The sequence below is a fragment of the Manis javanica genome, chromosome 1 (assembly GCF_040802235.1).
Source record: "Manis javanica isolate MJ-LG chromosome 1, MJ_LKY, whole genome shotgun sequence".
Lineage (NCBI taxonomy): Eukaryota > Metazoa > Chordata > Mammalia > Pholidota > Manidae > Manis > Manis javanica.
Window position 1 is genome coordinate 57,329,595 of NC_133156.1, and position 16,107 is coordinate 57,345,701.

At 35.0% G+C, this 16,107-nt stretch overlaps 1 protein-coding gene across 19 annotated transcripts in view; it reads right to left on the reverse strand.

The window, feature by feature from the left end:
- The window catches only part of APC (APC regulator of WNT signaling pathway), a 123,233-nt gene that overhangs the window by 62,891 nt on the left and 44,235 nt on the right, over positions 1 to 16,107 (reverse strand). For 11 of the 19 annotated variants that reach the window (XM_073232930.1, XM_073232935.1, XM_073232928.1 and 8 more), the window contains exons 2-3: positions 4,066 to 4,150; positions 2,707 to 2,908 (exon numbers count right to left, since the gene is read on the reverse strand). In XM_073232930.1, the coding sequence (XP_073089031.1) occupies positions 2,707 to 2,908; positions 4,066 to 4,150 (287 nt within the window). Of the gene's footprint in view, positions 1 to 2,706; positions 2,909 to 4,065; positions 4,151 to 13,016; positions 13,170 to 16,107 lie in introns of all 19 variants that reach the window. The other 8 variants (XM_073232931.1, XM_073232934.1, XM_036995188.2 and 5 more) reach the window with 1 other exon arrangement.

Consider the following 16,107-nt stretch of genomic DNA (forward strand, 5'->3'; position numbering starts at 1 on the left):
GCTGTAAATATATTTTCTCAGTTTATCACTTGTCTTCTGACTTTATGTTCTTGCCAGGTAGAAAATTTTGATTTTCTTGAAGTCAGATTTGTGGATATTTTCTCTTATGGCTTCTGGGGTTTGCTTATACACAGAGAGATATTTCCCACTCTGATATTGTTACTTTACAATTCTGTTTGATTTTATGTTCTTGGAAAATCTGTATGCACGTCAATACATGGAAAGTTCTATTCTTGCTAAAATTCTCTTTCCTTTACTGTGAAGCAATTTACAAAATAAGAAATAAGTCTTCATTTTTGATGTGGCAAACTCAGTAGTGAATCACTGGGAAGGAAGTAAGCCCTTGCTTATGATGTAGCAACCTTGAGAAAGTGCAGATCTCCTCCATCCCATTTCTGACAACAGAAGCAGGAGAAAGCCCTGTAGAAAGCCCGGACCTCTTTAACAAGCTGTCACCACAACTAGCATGAAGATGAGAGCTGATTTTGTTTTTCAGGGTTCCCTGGTAAGGACCTGCAGGATCTATTAGGACTAAGGTAGGGAAAAGGGAGGGAAAGATGGTGACGCTATTCTCTCTTCTGATTACTCTCCATTAAATAGACTTATTCGGTAAGAACTGGGTGTTAAGAGTACTTAAATTGATAGGCCAATATTAGTGATGATGGTAGAGGGGGAGGTCAGGGAGATTAGGGACAATGTGCCAAAACGATAACATGTGGTTAATGATAGTAGTTAACCTTGTAATTCACATAACAGTCAGTACTTAAGGTTCAGAACTGAAACTAGGTCTAGACCCAGAAGCAGGTAGATCTTCAGGGCTTAGTGGGCTAAAGGCTAATCTCACTGTCAACTGTTTTTAAAATGTAAACTTGTCCTGTTAGTCCTCTAACTCAGGGTCACCTAGAAGAGCATGGCACGTAGGTATTAGGCATTTAATAAATATTTGTTAAATGAATTAATGGCTAACACCACAACAGATAACAGTTACAGAATGTTCTATGTACCAGATACAGTGCTAAGTACTTCTTCAAAAATATGACTTAATCCTCACAACATTCCTGGAGGTAGTTACTTTTTATGTTCATTCTTGAAACTGGAAAACTTAGATTCAAAAAGGTTATAGAACTACAGACCTGGGTTTGAGATCTGGCTTGACTATTTTCTAGCACTTAAATTGGGCAATAGAAAAAAATAGAAAAAAAATAGAAAGGAGAAAAATCATCAAAGAAATAACATAACAGAATTTTCAAAAGCTGAATAAAATAAATTTCCAAGTCAAAAGGGCACACCGAGCATCTAGCAAGATGAAGTGATGACTAAAGAAAACACATGCACAAAAGCACTCTTAAAAAGCTTCAAAGAAAGAACAAGAAATAGACTGGCATTAAGTATCTCAGCAGTGACATTGATAATGAAGAAGGAAAAGGAGTTTGAGCTTAGCCTATTCAAACTACTGATCAAGTGTGAGAGCAAAATAAAGATTCTGGCACATAAGCAAGGACTCAATTTCCCTCCCTCTAACACAGTGAGAACCAAGAGGACACAAGATGTGTCAGAACTACACACGCCTACTCTCAGGGCTAGCAAAATCAGGACTTCATCTACATGAAGTAAACTAAGCTCCTAGGGAAGTTGGTATGTTCACATGTCCTTTGATTTTTTACTAGAGCTCAAAGAGAAGAACAAGGAGATGGAAGATCATGGACCCTAGTTAGCTTGTTATTTTTCGGGATAGTGTTTCCTACACTGTCAGATCATCCCAGGTTCAAGGTACGAAAAAGAGATTGATGTAAACTCAAGATAAAAGAAAGTTTAACACCACTTCTGGTCCAGATGATTATCCCTATTTTTATAGATGGACATGCCTAAATCCAAAGAGAAGGCAATAAAAGGCCTTTTGCATCTCAGTGAGATATGCTGGGCATTTCCCACATATTAATATTCACTTTTCACAACTCCTAAAGGTAGAACCACTGCCCTATTTTACAGAAGAAAACAAGACAAAAATTTAATGACTGGGCCAATATTCCAGAGCTGCTATGTACGGTATCACTCACACATAAAGGAATTTATGATGTTTTAGGAGATCCAAAACATTTAGCAAAGTTCTTGATAATGAAATATTTTTCTATGTAATATATATATATTTGATATACATAAATGATATGTATTTATAGTAAGATGAATTTTAACTTCAGGAAGAGAAGAATTACTACATTAACTGGGAAACCAAAATTTATTCTGTATGTCAAGAAATGTTTTTTAAACATTGAAACTGATAAATTAACATGTTTCATTTGTGGGCACTTGTAATAGGCTTCCCATAATGGAAAAGGCAGCACCTTATCTGGATCTAGTAGTTTTTGAGTTTATTGAAAAAGATAATGAAAAATTCAATTACAAGTCAGTTACATATTTTAACCAGACATAACTATTGTGGCTCATGTATATTAACTCAATATACAGAACATTTGAAGTACTTAAGTGACAAGGTAGAAGTTTTAGAATCCCAAAAAACTGTCTTCTTTACATTTTTAGATTTAATATAAATACAATCAGTAACACAGTGTTTTTGAGTTAGTAAATGCTTTCTAAGTATTAGCAATCACCCACCATAAATGCTTCATAATTTTTATCCTGTATTACAAATGACAAAATAGCAAAAACTTGAGCATAGTAGTTTACTATTTAATGAAGAAAAGTTACCTCTCTTTCTCCAGTTCTTCTAAATAACCGGTATTTTCTCTGCTTCCATTAACAAATCCTCTTTTTGAAAATGAACCCATAGGAACAGGACTGCACTCTCCTGAACGACTGGATACAGATCCCTCCCGGCTTCCATAAGAACGGAGGGACATTTTTGACCGTAGTTTCACTCCAGGGAAATTACTGCTATCTAAGTTAAGTTCTAAACAAAATAGACACAAGTTTTTATACAACAATTGCCTTAAAGGGTCTAAAATATTGCTAAAGCAATTATATTGTCTTAAACGAAGTCTTAGGTATAATTTAGCCCTTAAATTTTAATACAAATTAAATTTTATAATCTTTTTTATAAAATTAAAATTTTATAATATAATTGAAATACATTATATATGTTACATAAAGCCTACATAAGTACTAAATTATGGCAGCTAGTGAGCAGCAAATTTATGCAGGGAACAGAGGAAATCCTTATCACAACTGCTGATGAACACAGAAATTCACTGATTCCTGGTTTTAGGTAGAAGAGAGAGGAAGAGGAAGAGTCCTCAAAAATCAGGCCAAAGCACAGAGATTCCACAAAAGGGTGTACTTGTAAGGATCATTTTGTAATATAATTACTGAATCATTAAAAAAAAGTGTTTACTTCTTCAGAACCCCTCACCTCTAAATTTCTAATAGAGGAAGCCACAAATATGCATGACTGAATAAACAATTTAGAAATACAAAGGCTAAACTTTCACTCCAAAATCAGCTTGAGCCAGGGGAAAAAGGAGCTTGTTAAAGGAAAATCAACAAAAAAGTCTTCCTTAGGTTCCTGCTAAATAATATATTTTGGGCCCAAAGGTAATTTCTTTGCTTAGCTTCAACTATAATGAAGCATGTTCCTTGTTCTGACACTGGAATAAAATGCAACAAAATGAAAAGGACATTCTTTTAACATTCTACTAAAAATGGTTACTATCAGTTTATATACATGAGAAGATAAAGCATTTCCATCCTGATGGATCAGAGGACACCTCTCTAAATGAGACAAGCAGCCCCGTCTGTGGCACATAGCTCACTAAAGGCCTATTCAGTGTCTGGCAGAATAGCACTGAGGTTTAAAAAGACCTGACAGTTATCAAGGAAGGAATCTAAAGTAGTTTATTCAAAGCCAGTTAAATGTTCAAAGAAATGATAAGCAAATACATTTTTTATATATTTATAACTTTAATAGTTACATTCTAATAGGTGAGGTTGTTATACCAAGAAAACTGGTACCAACACTCAAATCAAGAGAAGCTGATGTGATTAGATAACACATCTAACGTTGACAACTGAACTTAAAAAATTACTTTAAAACACTTAAAAAAAATCTACCTTTGAGACGCTCTAATAAGTCAATCTGTCCAGAAGAAGCCATAGCTTCATCTTCAATACTTCCTTGTAGTTGTTTAAGCACTTCCTGTAAAAAAGAACACAATATGTTAACATGACAAAATTCTAAGTAACTTCTTTGAGACATGATCCTAAGTTTCTTGGTATTTAGGTATACTGTGGAAAAAACTTATTTCAGATCAGTTTGAAAACATCTTAGGCTGTAAAGCAGTCTACAAATACCACTTATTGTTAATTTTTAAAAAATTGAAGTATAGTTAATATATCTTATATTGGTTTCAAGTATACAACACAGTGGTTCAACAGTTACTACCTGTCAGCATAGGGACTGGCTATATTCACCATGCTGTACTACCATTCCTGTGACCAACTTACATTATGATGGAGAATTTTTGTGCCCCTTTACCCCTTCCCCCTCCTCCCCACCCACCAGCCCCAACCCCTCCCCCATAGTAACCTCCAGTTACTTCTCTAGGATTATTTACTCTAGTTAATTGAAAAATGCTATTGGTATTTTGATAGGAATCTATAAATTGCTTTGGGCAGAATGCCACTTTGACAATATTAATTCTTCCTATCCATGAGCACAGGATGTATTTCCATTTATTGATGTCTTCTTTAACTTGTCTCATGAGTGTCTTATAGTTTTCAGAGTATAGTAGGTCTTTCACCTCCTTGGTTAGTTTATTCCTTTTGATTCAATTGTAAATGGAATTGTTTTCCTGATTTATCTACCACTATTACCTATTGATTATCTATCAAATCAAAAGGTATTTAATTCCTTTTGATTCAATTGTAAATGGAATTGTTTTCCTGATTTATCTACCACTATTATTAATTATAAATAACGAATTGTATCCCAACAACAATAACGGTATTTTATGATAACGGTAATAATGGGGAGTCTTGGGCAGAATACTACATTAAACAGTTAAGATACATTATCTAAGAGTACAAGGTGGATCATTCTCATTTTTCAGATAGTCAACCAAGACTCAAATACTTTCCCAAGCCACAAAGTGTAGTTATGTGTTCAGAATCTACATCTCCTAAGCTTGCTCCAACATGACCATGAGAAACACCCAATGAACACACATTACACTATTTCATTTAACACCCTAATAATTCAAGCTTTTACATATCCCACTTAAGAAAATTCTACTAGAATACTGTTTACTTTCAGTCGATATTCAAATTACTGCATCCTCACTGCTTCCTGACTTCTGATGCCATTATTTCCCTTCCCATCTGAATTCTCTTGATAAGTTTTTCTCAAAGAATGCTGGAAACTTTCATTTTCCACCAGTTTTTCTGCATGTTCCTTAATAATAGTTCACATTAAATTTTTCATATTCTGAGGCATTCCATTCTAGTTCCCAACAAAGTCTTTTGTTGGCCAGTTAAGTTTCCAAATAAAAGACAATGTATTTCAACATTTAAGTATGGGCAGTGTTCCCTGTATGAAAAAGGATACATAAACATAATGAAAAGGAAATCTGTCAAAAAGTGAGTGACTGGAGCAAAAACAACTTTACTGTTTACCTTGACAGTAATATTATAAGGATTAAAAAAAGAATCCCTATGTTAAGAAATAGCCTGTGACCTTCAGATTCAATCTTTATAGGTTGAAAGGCTTTGATAAGTAGATGTGGGCACACGAAGGTGACTGCTAGTCATATTCAGAATGTTATGTCCAGTGTCACATCTCAGGGATAGGAAACAAATTTGCAGAGATGTCATTCTTGAATGAATGCAGACTACTCTAATAAAATATCTACTATAAACTTTAGGACTCCATCTCTTCCATAAAGTTTGAGAACTACTGCTGTAAACTACCTGCAGTTTTCAGGACCCCAATTTTCCTGCCTCCACTGCTACTGCCTGTAGCCCTTCAAAGAACCTTTACTTTTTTCCCTACCTCTTATACTCCCCAATCTCACAGTTCTGCAGATAGCATCCACATATATGTCTTCAGCAAACTTCAGGCTCACTTTCCCAATCTGACTGATAGATGCTTTACATCTATATGATGTGTATCTCACATGTAAATGTCCAGAACTCATTTGTGCAACCAAAACCTGTTCTTTGTCCTGTATTCTCTCAGTTAAATAGCAAAAGCTTTCTTTTTTCCCCTCTAGGTTCAATCTGTGAGGAAAATGTAAGTTCCTATGGCTAGGACCCTTACCTGACCCTAAACTACTTGATGATGTAACTGGCCTACTGCTAGGCTACTGCTTCCACACCCTCAGTCTGAGTCACTATTTAAAGAGCTCTGCCCAGTGCTCTAGGTGTAGGCAGAAAAAAGTGGATTACAGACCTGCAGACTGTTAGATGCAGATGTGATTCTAGTGCTCAGCCTATCCCCGTTGAGAAAAAAGTTCAGTAATACACTCTTTTATCCCATGAATGTTCCATTGTCATTTCTTGGTCTCACTGAATCCCTAGCTAACTTGCCTGGGGATGAAACCCTCAGGCAAGACAAGTCCTTAGGCTGGCCTCCTTCACATCCCCTATCAGTTATACAATTCTGTATTCCACCATTTTTTCTCTCTTGTAGCCATCTCTTTTCTATCCTTACTGTTACTATCCTCATTATTAATCCCATCTAAACTACTAAAACAATCTCCTAAATGATCTTACCTTGCAGAGAACTATCAGAGTAAGCCTTAAAGCAGAGCTCTGATCAGGCCTCTATACAAGATTCTTCCCCAAAGCCTGTAGTGGTGGTTCTCAAAATTAGCATGGATCAGAATCAACTGAAGAACTTGTTTCAACACAGACTGCTGGTTCAGTAAGTGTGGGTGGATGCTGAGAATCTGCATTTTCAACAAGTTCCCAGGTGATGACAGATGCTGAAAATAGTCGTCAAAATAACAGTAGTATTCTATGGAAGCTGGGATTACTGGCAATTTTTTGCTTTGTTTCCTAATTTTTAAACAGTAAGTATTACGAAAAATACTGTTTTCACAAAAGACACACAGACTGAAAAGTTTAAAAACAACAATAAAAAGAAATCCTTGGCATGTCATAGGACATATTACCCAATTTTTCAAAATGTCAATGGTCTTCAAACATTAACATCTTTAAAAAACATGTTAAAAATAATAAAGAAAAAGTTAACAGATATTACAGCTATTAAAAGGCCATATAAGCTTGGATGTCCAATGAGAATTAAATAAGCCTACAGCATTAGTCATAGGAATACTACCCAACTATAAAAATGTTATAAAATATTTAATGACATGAAGATGACACATTTTTTAAAAAAGCATGTTCCAAAATATGATCCCATCAAGTGCATGTCTGCATAGAATGTGCAGAGAAAAATATATACACTATCAAAGGTTACCTCTGTAGATTTTTTAAAAAATGAGTGATTTTGATATTTTTGCCCATTATTTTCTTCTTTTTAAAAATAGTGAATATGCACAACTTGTAATAAGTTATTTTTTAAAAGATTTACAAAGCAGCCATCTTGGAAAGCTACTTAGTCCAATGATGTGTCCCCTTATTTTTGTAAATTCAGAGTTATGAACCTCATCAAAACAAATTGGACTCATTAATTTGCATCACACTGAGTTCCTTTGCTTCAAGATGACATCATCCAGTACAACCTACGTTACTGACTACATTGCTGTGATTAACTTATGGCTATTCCATAAATTGAAAATTAGCCTGTTTTTTTAAAATTGAGGTACCACATATATATATGAAAAGTGCACTAATCTTAAGTTATCTGATTATTTTCATATCCATGTAATCACCACCCAGGTGAAGATACAGAACACTTCCAGCATCTCAGATGTTTCCTTGTACTCCTTACCAATATAATTACTCCTCAGAGGTAGCCACTAGTCCAACTTCTGTATCAATTATTCTGGCATGCTCATGAACTTAATATAAATGGAATCATACAGTATAGTCTTTTGTGCCTCACAGGTTTTGCTCACCAAAATATCTGTAAGAGTCATGCATATTGTTGCATCTATCAGTTAATTACTTTTTAATGCTGTGTAGTAGCCCACTACATGAATACACTATAAATGAACACATTATGAATATTGACTTATCCTTTATCTTCTTGATGGGCATTCGGACTACTAATAGTTTGGAAGCTATTATAAAAAATGCTACTAAATACGTATTTGCAAATATATTTTAGTGGACATAGGCACTGATATATGCACTCACTTCTCTTGAGTAAACACGTCTGGGAATTGAGATGCAGGGTCATAAAGTTTAACTTTAATAAAAGAAACTGAATGGTTTTCCAAAGAGGTTGTACCATTTCACACTCCTACCAGCAATGTATGAGCACCCTGATGATCTGTAATTAGCACGATCAGTCTTTTAAATTTTAGAGATTTGAGGAGGAATGAAATAATATTTGCATTTTCCTGATGATGAAGGATGTTGAATCCCTTTTCGTGCACTTACTGCCTATGTATCTTCCTTTATGAATTGTCTTTTCAAGTCTTTGTATATATTTAAAAAACTGGACTTGTTATTGGTTTGTTAAAAATATTTACATATTCTGAGCTGTCCTTTGTTAGATATATGTATTGCAAATATTTTCTTTCAGTCTATGGTTTGCCTTTCGATTTTTCTCATGAAATCTTTTGAAGAGGCTTTAATTTAAATTTAGTTTTAAGTTTGATTAAGTTCATTTTATATATTTTTTCTTTTATGTTTAGTTCTTTATGTGTCCTAAGAAATCATGCCTACCCCAAGGTCACAAAAAATTAGCTTATGTTTTCTTCTAGAAGCATAATGGAATCTGCTGATAAACAAAAGTTGTTGGTTTTAATGAAGTCCCGTTTATTAATTTTTTTCTCTTTTATGGTTAGTGCTTTCGGTATTCTGTTTAAGAAATCTACCTATTCTAGGGACATGAAGCTGTTCTCTATGTTTCCTTCTAGAAACCACTGTTTTTTGTCTTTCACATTTAGGTCCTTAATCCACCTTGAATTAATTCTTGCATATGATATAAAGTAGGGCTCTAGTTTCTCTTTTTCTTCTTCTTCATATAGATATTTAACTGCCCCTGCATCATTTGTTGGAAAGACCACCCTTCACACCGATCTGCAGGGATGGCTTGGTCATAAATCAGGTGACCACATATGTGTAGGTATTTTTCTCAACTTATTTCTACTAGTCTATCAGTCTAATCTAATTATTACATGGTCTTAATAAGTTCACAACAACTTTACATTATTTTGTAGCCACTACCTCTTTAAATATTACTTTTGATCCCTTTTCTTCTCCTGCCCCTTCTGAAACTTTTGTATTTGTCTGTGTCCCTCATAACTCTCAAATATTGCTTTGTGTTTTCTTTCTTCCCTCTATGCTTCAGTTTGGATATTTTCTATTGGCCTTTTCATATGTTCATGAATTCTCAATAGTTCATTAATTCTGTGTTTAACCTGCTGCCAAGCCCATCCAGTAAGTTAATGCCAAAAATATTTTTCAGTTATGGATTACACAGTTGATTCTTTTTTATAATAGGTTCCAATTCTGTCAAAGTTTTCCCACTTTTCATCCATTTTTTTCTTTTTTTCCAAGATCCTTGACTACTAAATCCAACATCTGGATCATGTTTTTTCAATTTGCTTCTATTGAGTATTTGTTCTCTTGAGTATCAGTCCTTTTCCTGTTCCCCTGCACTTCTTATAACTTTTAACTGTATGCTAATCATTGTGTATATAAGAACAAGAGAGCCTTTAGATCATATTTTCCCTTAGAGTTTGCTTTTTCCACGGTTGGGGTCTGATCTCCACCCAATCTGGAAGTGAAAACAGGCTGCAGCTGCAGTTTAAGTGAAATTCACATCTGATTTGGTTTGCCAAGTTCCTTGAATGTGTCCTTCCTCTAAATTCAGACTGAAAATATTACAGGTTTTGGTCTCCTCAGCCCTTACCCTCTGTCTTGTGAATGGGTTTCAGCCCCAGGCAAGTTCACTACGGATTCAATGTGACCAAAGAAATGACAGTAGAACACTCTTGGGGTTAAAGAGTTATACCCAACTTTACTTCCATGGTGGGAGGTCCATCACTAGAATTCCAACCATTCAGAGCGAGTCTGCATGCAGCAAGCCGGTCTCTGCCTCTGGGCCTCTCTACCCACACAGATGCCTTAGTCTCTGTCCTCAGTGCTGCTACCACTCCAGCCTCTGCTCTCCTGCAGCCTAGCAGCCGTGCCACTATGCCACACAGAGCACTGGGCGGAGCTCTTTATATAGAGTCAGTAACAACGTATTGCCCACCTGAGTGTAGCGAGCTAGCTAACCAGGGCCAGGTGAGAATCCTGGCCACAGGAACCCTCACTTTATCGCTACCCTCCTGCCCCCATACAGTTCACAAATCTTATACTTACCTGGAAAGGAAAACGAGTCATGTTGGTACTGGCCCCTTCCCTCTAGCAGGTCCATGTAAATACAGGGAACATTGTAATGAACTCCCATGTATCCTCACATCCTGCTTCAATAATTACCAACTCAGGGCTTATTTCATCTACACCCATACTCATTTCCTCCATCCCTCCTCAACTCAAATTTATTTGGAAAACAAATCTCGGACATATCATTTCCTCTGTAAATATTTCAATATATGTATTTAAACTGGAATTCTTTATAAACACAACCACAATACTATCATACTTAAACATTAACATTTCCTTAAGACCTCAAATATATAGTCACTGTCTACATTTCCCTATTGCATATACACATATTTCCCTGACTGTCAAACACGAAATATTTTTATTTGTACCAATGTCATGTAATGAACAGCCAAGCAATATTCTCTTTTGCCACTAGGTGGTACTACTGAATACATTTCAGAGATCCTTTAATTAGTTGGAGACACCTTTGCCTTTCTTTAGAGTAAAATAGGTTAATGATCAGGAAACACGGTTCAAGATTATATAATGTATTTCAAAGCCTAGTAAGTGATTTTTTTGTTAAATAACCTCTGTTTTGGATTCACTTTAATCCTATGTAGGAACTGTCAATGTTTCCAAGTTATCTTTTCACTATTCTAAGACCAACAGGTCATGGTTCCTGCTCTCTAACAGCTTAATGGCCTTTTAAGGAGAGATAACATAAATAATTTCATTATAAAGCTGTAACTGCTATGACATCATTTGCCCAGTCCTAAAGAAATGTGTGGGTGGATCTGCAAGGATGTCTGTCGAAGTACCTGCTAAATAATAATCAATCATAGTTGAATTCAGACATAAATTAAGTGTCAATATTCATGTTGTATATTGCACCATAAGGATAAGTGGTCAACCTGATATTCCACTGTAGAAGTTTAAGGGTCTCACTTGTATTGTTACTCAGACACTCCACTTTAGCACAGATGGATTTGAGGGTAGGTTAAAATGTATCCCCAAATGATACATTTTGAATACAATACAAATGAATTTTGAATTTTTTCAAGTAGTTGAAACAAAAATTTAAAAAGGGATCTCAGAATTGTGCATTACACAACAGACATTAAGACAGGCCTATAAGAAATTCTTTGCAAAATAAATCCCCAAGGTAGATGAAAGAGTAGTCCTGTGGGGACTTAAAAATTTTGTATCTTTGAACTTTTAAACACACATGCCATGTAAAATAATTTTTATATATTAAGATACATTATGCTGATCAGTGTTAAAATACCAAACTATTCTTTTTTAACCTGTTAAGTAGCTGATTCAGCTGTTTTTAAGGTCACCCATAAGTCACACAATTTGTGGCAAGAAGAAATGTTTATTATAGTCCACTTTATTTCCAAAATGATTTGAGATCTTGGAGATCTGTCATTGCTGAGGACAGCTTTTACCACAGAAGTAGACAATTAGAGGAGAAATGATTTATAGATAGAAGAGCACATATGAATACAAGGTTGATTATGATATAGAACAAAAAGGGTAAAAAGAAGCAAAAATAGTTCAGTGATATACAGAAGCTTGAAGAATAAGGGAGACCTCAAAATGCATAGAAGAAAAACTAGAGAATAGGAAATGAATAAAGAGTAAGAGTAGTGGGCAGACAGGAAGAACAGCGTCAGGAACCCAGATGTTGTAATAGCTGTGGAGCAGAAACAATACAACACAGGAAGAATTTTTAAGAAGAAAAGGGGACGACCGTTTTGTTGATGGTCTCCAATTCTATAGAGTTATTAAATTCAGTGAGAAGAGAAGCTGCCTGAGTAACTAGAAATTAAAACAGATAATGTTTTAACCTCAATTATTTTCAAATTTGAACAAGTTTCCCCACTGCAGACTGAATATTTTATAACTTTTCTTGGAGGTTACACAGCTTTTTAATGCTATTTGGCAGAACAATTCAGGGCTTGAAGGTACCATGGAAATCATCCAGGCTAAGGCAATGCCAGTGTTTTCCAAATAAGGCAACTGAAATACAGGAGGAGGCCCAAAGGTGATGCAGCTCAGCTTGTGACAAAACCAGGGATGGACTAGGTACTGGTCGTCAGTTCAGGGTTCTTCCCACTAGTGCACATGATTTTCTGGATCACCTAGCACTGCAGTACTTAGGTGGACACAAATCTGAGAGAGTTGAGGAGCAAGGCTGTAGTCAATAACTAGATATATTTTATATAGTTGTGAGGCTAGCTTCTATGAATTACACAGAACACCCAGCCTCAGTATAGTGATGCTAAAGTTGGCCTCTTATTTTTAAGCTTAGAAATAACTAAGAACTAACTAGTCACTGGGGTTTTACAATTATTTTCTCTATATGATTTTCTGGATGAAGTCAATACATTTTGTTTAGAAATATAAATGTTAACTTGTAAGAATGAGTTTACATAAACACTCTTTGACTTAAAATACACTTTTAAGTAAGCAAAGTGTCTGACCCCAAGTTTACAGGAGAGGATACCAAATAAAAATGGATCAACTACAATTAAAAGTCACAGTCTTGATACCTTCATATTAGATGCCTCAGTTTCCAGTTTTGTAAGATGATTGGAATTATCTTCTAGCTCTTGTCGAAGGTTTGAGTTCTCCATCTTCAGTGCCTCAACTTGCTTTAACAACTGATCATATGAAGCTGCAGCCATCCTTGGCTACCCTTGGACCTATAAGGTTAAAAAGGATTTTGAAATTCACTACTAAAAAATAAAAAATATAGTAGCTGCTTGTTTACAAAGAAAGGGATAAAGAAACAAAACTCTGGAGACACTTAATAAGAAGAATTGTGTTAATAAGATTGTGTTTTGCTGTCCAAACCGTATCGTTCAAGTAGCAGCATCTTTCTAAGAGGATGAAACACTGAGGTCTTAAATTGAAGACAAATGGAACTAAAAGAGAAGAGAACTTCAGTAGTCTCTGAATACATCTGCCTTGCCACAGGTGGATGAGCTTTCTATCAGGTCAGAATCTTTTCAAGGATTTAAAAACATTTTAACTGGTCTTACAGGCAAAACTTAGGAAATGTAATCATTGATAAGAAACTTGTTTATATTGGCAATTTTAATTTATTTCTGGATTTTGTCCAGTAGTCATATAACTTTGGAGCCTGTGTGGATTAATAAGATTAGGTATCACACTCTGCCACTTTGTTTGATGACAGGCTAGTTCTAAACATCATCCATGGAGAAATAGTTCTGAACTTCCAAGAGGGCCTCAATTAAAAAGGCAGTCATTTAACAAAAATAGACACAAAGGAGAGAATTAGACTGAGATTTCAAATATTTTTGCTAGGAAGACGATAAATAAGAATTACTATATAAAGTTCTATTGCATTTATTTTAAAAGATGAATATAATAGGCCATGCTATGGCATATGTGGTCTTGGAATCAGCTGTACTCAAACTGAGGTCAAAAGACATTTTAAGAAAATGGATGGTTTTAGCAGTAAAGACTGTCAAGGAGAAGTGGAAGAGTCTGGCAATTAAGTATATGACTGTAAAAGAAGAGAGGAGAAAAGGAAGATAAAGAAGATAATCAGGTAATAAGAGGTCCTTGGCATGAAGAATTAGAGAATGCCAGGAGTTTTATTAAGATGACCCAAGTCCAGAGGACCCAGATTCTCTATTTAGTTTAATCCCAAATTCACTTTGGAGTAAATAAAATTCTGCCTATCCTAATTCTTTACGAGCTAGAAAGTATCAAAAAAAACAAGAAATAAAGTATTGGCGAGGATGTGGAGAAAAGGGAACACTCATACACTGTTGGTGGAAATGTAAATTGGTGCAGCCACTACTAAAAACACTATGGAGGTTCCAAAAAAGTTAGAAAAACCACACAATCCAGCAGTTCCATTTCTAGGCATTTCTCTGGAGAAAAAAATACAAATTCAAAAAGACACATGCACTCCTATGGTCATCACATTATTTACAAAAGCCAAGAAAGATGCAATCTAAATGTTCACTGATGGATGAATGAATGAAGATGTGCTATATATTTACAATGGAGTATTAGCCATAAAAAAGAATGAAATCCTGCCATTTACAACAACATGGACAGACCTAGAGGGACAGAGAAAGACAAATACTGTATGACTTCAGTTATACATGCAATTGAAAAAACAAAACAAACAAAACAAACAGAATCGAAGAACGAACTGATAGTTGCCAAAGGGGAGGAGGATCAGGAGGGTTAGACAAAGTAAGTGACGGGATCAAGAGGTGCCATCTTCCAGTCATGAAGTAAGTAGGACATGGGGATGTAATATACAGCACAGGGAATATAGTAATATCAGAACAACTTCGGTGACAGATGGTAACTAGACGTATTGTAGTAACCATTTCAAATGTACATAAATACCGAATCTCTGTGTTGTATATCTGAAACTAATACAATATTGTATGTCAATTATTCTTCAATAAAAAAGATGTAAAAAATAATAAATGTCAAATTTTAAAATGCAAAAAAAGTATTACAAAGTTTGTTCTTGAGCAATACTTGAAGATCTTGACTTAAAAACTGCTTCTGTAATAAAATCCACTATAAAAAATAAGGCGGATATGTCACAACATTGGTTAGTCATGACAATATTGGAGTTCGGCAACTGGAAGGCCTGTAACAAAGGAATTATCAAAGGACTCAGGTGTAGTTAGTTCTCCAGGGGCCAGAGTCACTGAGAAGCCGGGTGCAACCCACTGTCACCTGAGGAGGAAAGGCAGTCTGGGAGATGGGCATCACCCACAAAAGTCTTTATGGCTGGAAAGAATGAGCATTCGACTTGTACTAGGAGACCTGAGTCTTAATTTCAGGCTTGGTCATGGTTTTACTTCATTTCACCATTCGTAAAATGGACATTTACTACCTGCTACAAAACAGGGATATCATTTTAGAATTAAGTAACAAAAGGCGGGCTGAAAAATAAAAGTGCTATGTGATGTTATATTATGAAAGTACACATGTAACATAACTTCCTTAATAAGACCTAATGTTGATCAGGGCCAGGGCATGAATTCCCAGTTCAAGTGTTCAAATACTCCAAGGTACCCCAAATAATTGCAAAAGTTCTTGAGAAATTCTCAAAATGAGTATTTTGCTTTTAAATAATAGAAAGTAACCTGCTGTGTTGGCAAAAACAGAGAACTAGGAAGTCTTGAGGTCCTTGATTTATTTTTTAGTAATCATTTTTAATTTTCACTATTTCTCCATGTTTCAGAAATTTGTTGCAAGCTTGATTTGGCTCCCTCTTACCCTATGACATTATAAACACATCTCTTTAAAATTTTTTTACTATCATTTTAACGTGGTCTTAGGAGAAATAGGTGAAAAATGTAAGTGATTAATTCACTAGCATGCATCAGAAATTTTATTTTTACTTCAGGATTTTTAATAAAGAATTTTAATTTTTGTATAGGGTATGAGTACAGGGTTTAACTTTGTCTTCAATATGGATAACCAATTATATCAGCACTATTTATTAAACAAATCATTTCTTTTCCACTGAGTGGAAACGTATCTTATTATATGCTAAATTCTTATATATACTTAGAACTGTTAACTGCATTACATTTATATTGAGACAGATTACATTTGTATGATACTAAATCTTAC